Genomic DNA, 9,958 nt, shown 5'->3' with positions numbered 1-9,958 from the left:
ATTCGCTTGATTTCATTGAGCAGAAGCTACTAGAACATCCAAATCTCGAAAAAATAACTGTTTACTAAATTTTATAGCTTCCTCGATTGTCCTGTGCCCTGTGATTGCCCTGTGCGTAAATTCTACGAAACAGGATTCTCCAGATTTTTATGACAGGATTGAAACCCGGAGATCGAGTAAGCCGGTCTAGTAGATTAAGTTCCTGATCCCTGCTCCAATGTTTGGTATCCTCGCTGATGTGAATAGCGGCATTGTTTTGTTGGAATGTGAACTATTACCGGTTTTTGCGCAGAGAGACTTCTAGAACCGGGATGCAGTTAATGCTATTTATTTTGAAGAATTTGAAAGTAATCTTGTGCATTCCGGTTGCGCAAAATTCTAATCGAACAATGTATGAACCTCTACCAAAGTTCCAAGAGAGGAAATAGAATGTAAGACAAAAATCAAAACTGCAGTTTCTGACCATTTTAACATATTGATATTTGAAAATGTTCGCTTTTGTGTTTATCCACTTATCCAGCAGATGATCTTGTGGTATTCCAGGCTGCCGCCAGATGTCACATCAAGACTTCTACATTTTCATGTTTTAGAATAGACACCGGGCTCCAACATACCCCAGGCAGTGAAGCCCATAGGGTTCAGGCCATTTCAAGCTCGACATGAACCCAGAAAAATGTACCGCAATCCAAGGTAGGTTTTTTTTTTCGTTTCGTAAGCCGCCGCCGAGTCCTGTTGAAAAACCCAATCCCTGGTACCAAAATGATGACGTGCCCACGATTCAACGACATTTTTGTAGAACCAGTTGCCGTATTTTGGTTGGACTTCACGCCTTCGGGAACGAGTGCCAGCAGAGTCACCGATGCTGGTTTCTGTCGCCTGGTGGCCGTCATCACATCGGCATAGGTTCGTGATCTTTCTGGCAATCAAACTCTGATGTTCTGCTTATTCACGAACTGTTGAACTGTCCGCGGTTCTCCCCACCAGCGCCTTCGCTTTTTTCACCCTGTTTTGTTTCTGCCTCACCTAAAGGTTTTGAACCTTCTGGATCCTGTTGAGCTTGGTCTGAAGTTTATCGGGATATGTTGCGACCCAGTACCGCAAGCTGCATAAATTCCTGATGTATGACAGTACGTCGGGGATTTCGCTTCAAGTCTCTTGACGATCTTCACCATGGCAGGTGTCACCATAGTAGTACGATGTCCCCCTTCATACAGTTTTTTGGTACTTTCGATCTCTGGGTATCTTCTACGGCAAACAAAACTTCTAACGGCAAACAAAACTTCTTCTTCACACTATTGTATCACAGACAGGCAGACGTGCCAACCGATGACGATTTCATCGACTAGAAAAGCAACGATTATTTTGAAATTTTGCTTAGTGAGCAATAATGCCGCTAGTGTCGCTATAAGCAAGCGTGCACAATTATTATCAAAGACAAAAACCGTCAATAATGCCGTTGGTGTTAATTTAAGCAAGCGCGCACACCCATTAGCAAAGACAAAAACCGTTTTACGAAAAGAAGTTAGTAGGAAATAAGCTCACATGGTGGCGCACGAGTGTGACGTTTCGAATAAGGACGAAAAGTTTTTAGGATTTTTCTTCGAAGAGGCACGTCTGTTTGTCTGTAATTGTACTATTGAAAATTGTCAAGCCTTGATTAAACGCAGATTTCGACCTCTGATTGGTCGCTTGATGCTCGTTTTTCCTAGCACGGTCGACAGAATTATGTATCTAGTAAACCAGGAATGCACTGTTTAGACTATATAAGAGCCTTCATCAGCTCAAATCAATCAGTTTACTAGTGGATGGCCACAAGGACGGTCTTAACTAAGCAGCAGCGAGTAGCGGCAGAGAATAGCAGCGGGTACCAGTAGTGGTAGTAGTGGTAGTGGTAGCAGCGTCAAAGATAGGTCAGGCGACAATACTTCTTTCCCTAGTAAAAAACTGCCTTTGTGCGGCAGCGGTAACATTAGCAATAAGTGCACTGACCAGCACTTTTCATTATGAAACTGACCAGCAAATTTTCATTATGAAAACAGCTTTCCACTGTGTCGGAGGTGGCACAGAGGTGCGGTCAGCATCATATCATATTAAGTTTAACAACAAATTGTCCTTTTGAGGACAAATCAAATATTTAATTTAGAGAGTAAACATATTCTTGTTCATTTATTACACTTTAGGCCGTTAGAAATTTTATTCACATTTCATGTCACTACTTCAAAAATCTTGAAAATTGGAAAGGAATTAAAAATTAATTCAAGCCGATGTTTTTTTTTATTCTCGCTTATTTTCCGTCGGTCTAGTTCCGCCACTTTTGTGGCCAATCACCGACGCCCAGGGAAGCGACTCCACACCCAGGACCCTAACTCACGACCCGTTTATTAACGGACCGGCGCCAACGGCTTTACTTCCTCATGCGATGGAAGGCGTGATCCCAGAGATTTTTAGCCTCAGAAAATCTTCCGGTGTCGGCTAGGATTGGATCTAGACCAGTTGGGTTGGTTGTGAGCAGTAATAGAAACGAAACGAATATGATGCAATCGTCGTTTATTCATCACTTGTGCACTTCACGAAGTGTACAGGCCGGGACTCAACTCGAATCCTCTCAACCCATAATGAAATGATGATAGGGTGCATAGGTTTCTGGGAGAAAACAAACACATGACTAGACTACATCAGCTCTGAGAAGCGATTCGATCGTTGCGTTTGTCTCTCCAAAGGCCGGTAGTTACGGGAAGAAAGGATAGCAACAGGAGAAAATCATGTCGCCTGAACAGCAGCAGAGGTTGGGTGCGGTGAGAGGGAATGAGTGGGGGAAGGAACTACTTCGGCAGCGGTTGAGTTTAAGCGAGAGTAGGAGAGCATACACTGTCATTTTCTTTCTTTCTCTGACAAAAAATCATATTCATGAGTCAAAAGAATAAGGATATAACAAGTTCTGATCGCTATCTGTAACAGAGACGAATAACTTCATATACCGAGTTGTGCACATTGAGAACCACGTATTGTGGTGTACACTCATGAATAGAAATATATCGTAAAGAGGAAAGCAAAAAGAGTGCACCAGCACCGATACTTTGTTTTTCGCATACTGACGACGATCTCAACGCATCCTAGGCTTGTTTTATATGTATTCATTAATCGCTAGAGGTGATTTTTTTCCTTCGCTGGTTGTGAGTGGATCACGCCCCCTCACAACCATCGACATAGGTCGGCCGTGGGATTCGAACCCAGGCGTCGAGCGTGGTTGGCGGAGACGTTACCAACCACACTAGGCCTTCGCTATGCCGATGTTAATATTATTGGTTTTTCAACAGCGTATATGTTTAATTTAGTAACAAACAAGTTGACAGCGAGAGTGACATTTAAAGGCAAGCGAAATGAATGATAATAATAATAAAATGTTGTTTCCAACAGTGCAATCAAAATTTATATCAAAGACGTTCCTTTTTTCATCTCGGAGTAAAGTGTACCATCAGTACTTCGTGTACTTGCAGACATAAAATATCGTTATGTGGATATGAGCGCCCTGGCTGATAGAGAAGTGATGTATAGACCGGTGATAGAACCTCACAGACTACTCACCAATAAGAACTTCAACAACCAACGATGCATTAACTTTGCAGCTTCTCGAGGTCTGATTAGAAATACCCTTTTTCATGCAATGATATCCACAAAGCCACCTAAAGATCACCTGACCACCAAATATCAAATCAAATTGACCACGTTCTCGTTGATGGCCGCGTCTTCTCGTACATCACAAACATACGCTCCTCATAGAGCACCTCAATAGCGAAGTAACGGAAGAAGGCGTAAGGAAAGTTTACCTTGGAGTGCCTACAAACTATAATAGTGCGCCAACTCCCAAAATCGTGGAGATCAAACGGGAAATAGGGTCACTAAAAACAATAGAGCCGCAGGAGACGACGGTAGTCTGTGCAATGCTCTATAAACATGGCAAAGAGGCTCTAGCGACGGAGCTTTACATTTCCAGGACTTGGGAGAAAAAGAGACTACCGGAATAGATGGAAGGAATAGTATGCCCCATCTAAAAAAGGGCGATCGGCTACAATGCAGCAACTATCGTGGCATAACGTTGGAGCGTAAAAAGCTGGATAATATTTCATCTTTTTTAGTTCAAGTTCTAGGGCAAAACTAGTCAGAGAGGCGACGAGACACTCACCGTTAAGGCAACTGTCAACATCATGTATAGGCTGACAAGGCAAAACCTGCGTTTATCAGTGTAATGCGCGATTACGTTTTTACAGAACTCTATTAAGACCAGTAGTTCTCTAGGGACTTGAAACCGTGACTGCTCATGGAGGACAAACGTGCACTGGCCATATTTGAACGACAATATATTTGGTGGAAAACAAGTCGAAAGCGAAGAGTGCTGCAGGCACTACTTGGAAAGATTCCCATTGTGCACTTGACGCAGGTCGGAAGGCTGCGATAGGCCGAACAGTTCGCGAGGATGCCGCACGACAGTGCGGTGAAATCGCTTGTCTACAAGGATCCCACCGATACTAGGAACAGAGGGGCCCAACGAGATAGGTGGCATGACCGGGTTGAAGGGGATCTGCGATTGTCGAGACGCCTAGGAAATTGGCGACGATTAGCCAAGGACCGAAGAAAGTGGAGGAAAATTCTTAATACGGCATGAGCCACCACGGCTCTAGGGTGCTGGGGTAAGTACGTTAATAGAACAATATTGAAAAAAGGATGTTAGATGCAACTGGCTAAAATAACTTTCAACAGCGTGATGGCATTCTGAACTATTACCGCGACGGTAGTAAAAGTATCCATTAGAAGAGTTTATATGAATCAATTTTATTTCTTTTCGACATTGTCCAGTTGTCATTGCTCAACATGTTAGTCACCCTTCCAATAGTGCTGTGAAACAATTTGGGCATTTGTAAGTACGAAAATACGATTCTAATACAAGGTTTCAACCAAAAAAATAGATAGTACTTTAGATGTAGAACAAAATATATCCCTTAAATGAACATGTCGATCTTTATTGTAACTAGTTGTTATCTTCAACGGTTGCAATGTGAATGTAACTTACTGCTGCTTTGAATACAAGTTCGCACAATTCGGCTACTCCATTCCAGGAGGCGCTGGTTCGGGACGTTCAACATCCTTTTCCTGTTTAACAAGTACTGGCAAATGTGGGGTAATCGGAGTGTCCTCATTATAATTTGCCTAATATGCATAGAAACGATTAGCCAAAATATATTGTAACCAACCGCATTGTAAGATACTTACAACAACCTGCAAATCGCTGCCTTCGTTAGGATTGTGCGGCGAAATACCCAAAAGAACGTCCATGCGGTCTTGCGAAACGTGACCAATTTGATGTTCCATTATCTCGCGTGCATGTTCCAGCATGGGCTCTCGAAACTCAGGACAAATGTTTAACGCATCTTGAAGCTGTGCGGAAGGCAGCTGTATCAAAACACCCATACTCTGGGGTGTTAAACGCTGCGCACACTTTAGGAAGCCATCCCAGACTACCTTTTGCTTCCAAACCTGCTTGAGAATAAGACGTTGGAGGAGATTCGTTACGAAGCCGGCCAGACGTGGATGAAGCGTTAAAGATTGAATAACAGTTCTCATCAGAAGCGTCGGCAGAGGGGTCAACTCTACTAGCTGCTGGATGACATTGCCGAGTACGTCATGGGTGTAAGTTTCTTTTTCGGCTAGACAAAGCGATGTAGCTTTCACGATCCATTTGAGCTCAACCTTGCTGGTGTCCATTGTGTGCAAGGAAACCAACAGTTCGGCCGGAGAGATTGGCAAGTTGGAACTGCTGTACTCGGCACCAACCCCAAGCAGTCGGTTGAATACTTCTTTCACAACCACCGGGTTTAGTTTGATAAGCTTGGGCAGCGCATTCAGGATTTCCTTCTTCGTGAGCCCGTTGATGACCGGAATCAAAAGACGAACATCGGACACTTTAGTTTGATGCAGATTGCGCACTCTCTCGACCAGTTCCGGAGTGGGAATTGCTGTAATATTTATTTACCGGTTAGAGTATTAAAGAAAAAAACTGAATAAACTTACTTTTTTCAGTCAAAATATAAATGATCCTGGTAATGATAGTTTCCGAACCTTTCGGACATTCTTCAATAAGTTTTAGCAGCTCCTCACTTTCCGCCCCGATCTTCCGAACCGGTGCCTCAATAGCCCTCAACATTGCACGTTTCATGTCCGAAGTTGCTTTGATGTAAACATCGGATAGCTTATGAATGAGCTCCTGATTGTACACCAAAATTTCCAAAAACAATCCTAGACAAGTTTTGGCCAGTTCCTCCGTCCATGTCCTCGGATGTTCGTAACGGCCTAACTCCATAGTGAAAATTTGCTCCGGTGGTGATTCCTGCTCAAGAAAACCAAGCCACAGCAAGGACCGTTTCTCCATTTCATCCGTTAGAATGCGATGTACTGAGTAGACATGCAGTAGATAGTGGATTGCTTTCTCCCGGACGACGGTGTTTTCATACTCTGAGTATTTCAACAAAATTTCCAGATAAATTTTCTCCTTCGGAGGGCGTCTGATAAGTAAGTCCTTGGTTATTTGCATTCCGCAATCTGCCAACTCTTCAAGTTGACACATACGTTCCAGTAAGGTAATCACATCGTCTGGTAACATCGGGGCCTCTAAATATAGTCTCTTAAGCAGGGATTCTTTCTCGCGTAAATCCTGCTTTTCTATTATGGTAGTCAACAGTTTTAGTAACAATTGCGTGTAAGGGAAATCAGCTTTCATTTCCGACTTAATGTACGTGTGACGGGTAAAACCCTGCAGCAGGCTGTACTCTTCAAAGATCCACGAAAAAGCCAAATCGAGTCGCTTCACAATGTCATCAAGGATGAAATCTAGAATAGCTTCCCGCACGGAGGGCATAAAGCACGAACCAAAAACGGTGACAATTCGTCTGCGCTTCATTGCTACGCCTCCAATCAGGGCGGCCTTCTCAGCTTTGAGAACTCTCTTTACAGCGTCATTCAAGAAAGTTAGGCGCAAATCCCGCGCCTGCGGTTTAGTAATTTCCTGCAAGCGGAGAACTTTTACTTTGGCTTTCAACTTCGGTTCACCAGCTGCCCCTTTAACACGTTCCAGCGATTCACGAAGTCGGCGGTCTTCCTCTTCGTCATCGTCCTCGGCTTCCGGATCCCGGCGCCGAATAGCTGAAGCTATAAAAAGAAAAAAATGAAATAAGTCTTAACTCGGTTGGAAGTAACACGCAAAACTTACCAAGAATTATATTTCTCTCTTCGTCGTCTGTAATTTTGGGACGCATCGGTGGCTCCTTGGATATGGCCACAGCTCCCGGACCCACGCGTTGATCAGTCATCTGTTGCGCTAGAGTCTGTGCAATTTTCTGTATTTGCTGGGTAATAGTCGTGTTTGCGGGCAGGGGAGAATAATTCTGCAAATACTGCGCGTTTGGTTCTAGTGGCACCTTTGGCATGTTATTCCGAACCAATTGGATGACGACTTCGAGCTTCTGCAGATTTTCCACCAAGAACTGTTCGTTCAGACGGTTGGACTTCAATTTTTGCTCATTCAGTTCATCAAAATCGATTTCCATCTGACGTGGTGCCGCACGTTCCTTCTCGCGTCGCATATGTTCTCCTAGTTTGGCCTTTTTGGCTGCGAACTCAGAGGAGGAATTTTCCAACGCTCGCTTCGCACGTCTTTGCTGTTCCCGGCGGTCTAATTTCGGTATTGCGCGTCCAATTTCACTATTCGAGGCTCCCAAATCTTGCAAAATTTGCGCGATACTTGTTTGATGCTCGAAGCACGCCGGATGTTTCAGTAAGTCCAGAAATCTCACTTTAAGATTTTTCCGAACCGAACTGACTTGGAAGTTCGAAAGAGTTGGCGGTAGATTGGCATGAAGATTTTTCAGGGCATCCACCACCTGATTCATCATAGAAGGACGCATCCTCGCTATTAAACAAAGTGTTCCCGTACATGCTTGCAAATTCATTGACGAAATATGCGACGCGGCATGAAACTGCAAAAGCAATTCAAATATATTGACAGCTTCGTCCTCAAGTTTACGTCTGCGAGCAATTTTCAACGTAAGAGGTACATTTTCTAGAGAGAAATCATTGTCTCTTTTCAAAGTGTCCTCATCCGGATAAGTTTGCAGAATTACAACACCTTCCAAAAATTTGATAGCGTTTGTTCGAATGCCATCGTTGTCGTTATCGATCATATCCAGAATCGACGCCTTAATTAAGCACAGTGTATTCCATGCTTGTTCTACTTCTTCAGTAATATCAGTCAAGGAGCAAATCCAAATCAAAGCTTGCTTATAAATGGCACCACATCCTTGTATGACCCTTTTCGACACGCTTGGAGCCATGTCACGAAGCAGCGCAAATAGCGTATTCACAACCTTAGGCAGAAAACTAATGTGGTTCTTACAAACATCCTCAATGAAACCAGCAACCGACTTTCGAACCTCTTGGTTCTGATCATGAGCGAACGCCAGAATGTTGTCCAGAAACTCCGAAAGTAGCTCCACATCTGAGTGGATAATTAACTCCTGTACTTTAGCAATGATTTCGCATTTTTCTGTTGCATTTGCAGTCAACGATTCGTTGAGTGCTTCTATAATCTAAAATCGGCAAAATTATTGCATTGCAAAAGTGTGATGCGGCTGGAAAAACAAGCAACTTACCTTCGTTCGAGCAGAAGCTATTTTTTCATTGGTAAACAGCATAGCGGTCTCATGGCTGAAACTTGAACTGCGCAAAAAATTGTCCATTCTTAGCAGCTTTTTTTAGTTAATGGAATAGATTTCAACTTTTCTCGACACTATTTCACTCAGAAAATTGGTTATTCTTGTTATTTTCAGTTTTAAATAGCGAACATCGTTTAACTTTATGAACTGCAGTAGGGAGCAATGCATGAAGGAAAAACAAATTCTTACCGCGCCGAAATGTCAAGCTTCGTGCATCAAGGTTTCCAATTATTTCATGTTTGGCAGGGATGTGCGATACTTCATCGATACTAGAAGCATCGATGCGTTTTATACGATATACCGACGATGTGGTATCGATATCACCAGTGGCGTGAGCAGAGATGCCAGACTTTTTTTTGGCAAGTCTGTATAATCCATAAAAATGTCTGTATAAGTCTGTATACCGCTGCGAAAAAAAGTTACCGATACATTGATACCTAATTATTTGTCGACCTGTCAGATTGTTTTGTTTTATTGCTTGTTTTGATTGTTCTTTTTCGAGTCTATCATAGTTGGTCGATTAATCGATAACTAATTTATCTTTTAAATCTAAGTAACACATAGAAGTAAGAGTCTTTCCCGTGATAAAAATCGTCGTTCGTCGTAATGTAGCTAAACTGATACATGATGGCAGAAGTCTCGCGGTTAAAAAAATAGTACCTTCAAGGTTTAAGACATTTTAAGCAATTCTTCAACGTTGGATATTGCTCCGAATAGAACAAACGGTCTTTTCACCAATATAACCTGCATGGCAATCGATCGAGACAATCAGCTGTTTGTTACTGGGGGCGAAACAGGCTGATTAGTGCCCACGGGGCCGATAAAAACCCCGATAGCCTGACTCGATTCCCGTTGTCATGATTTCACTCTCAAAAACGCAAGATTAATATGTTCAGCAAAGTGTTCAGTTCCTAGTTCACTTTTTCCAGCAACGGCTAGAGTGACTTTTGCTTTTTGTGTTCGTTTTTTTTTGTGTATACTGGTAAAACCATTATGTGGAGTATCAGATATCTGTGTAATATCTGTATTATACTAAATGTCCGTATAAAATCTGTAGGCTTATGCGTGTCTGTATCGCAACACAGAAAGTCTGTATAATACAGATTTGTCTGTATATCAGGCATCTCTGGGCGTGAGACTAGAGTTCTCCAGGTGCGTTTGTATTAGTGCGATTTTTTTGATTTATTTTTTGTTAG

At 42.8% G+C, this 9,958-nt stretch overlaps 1 protein-coding gene across 1 annotated transcript; it reads right to left on the bottom strand.

Moving 5' to 3' along the window:
* Positions 1 to 4,999: 4,999 nt before the first annotated feature.
* Positions 5,000 to 8,974, bottom strand: LOC129727188 (symplekin). The gene is made up of 5 exons (XM_055684746.1): positions 8,700 to 8,974; positions 7,262 to 8,636; positions 6,067 to 7,200; positions 5,269 to 6,011; positions 5,000 to 5,205 (listed from the first exon to the last, which is right to left on the bottom strand). Exons 1-5 carry the CDS (start codon positions 8,784 to 8,786, stop codon positions 5,101 to 5,103), a joined length of 3,444 nt encoding a protein of 1,147 aa, XP_055540721.1. The 5' UTR covers positions 8,787 to 8,974; the 3' UTR covers positions 5,000 to 5,100.
* Between the last annotated feature and the right edge of the window lie 984 nt (positions 8,975 to 9,958).

The sequence above is a fragment of the Wyeomyia smithii genome, chromosome 3, assembly GCF_029784165.1.
Source record: "Wyeomyia smithii strain HCP4-BCI-WySm-NY-G18 chromosome 3, ASM2978416v1, whole genome shotgun sequence".
Lineage (NCBI taxonomy): Eukaryota > Metazoa > Arthropoda > Insecta > Diptera > Culicidae > Wyeomyia > Wyeomyia smithii.
This window is presented reverse-complemented; position numbering and strand designations above follow the sequence as displayed.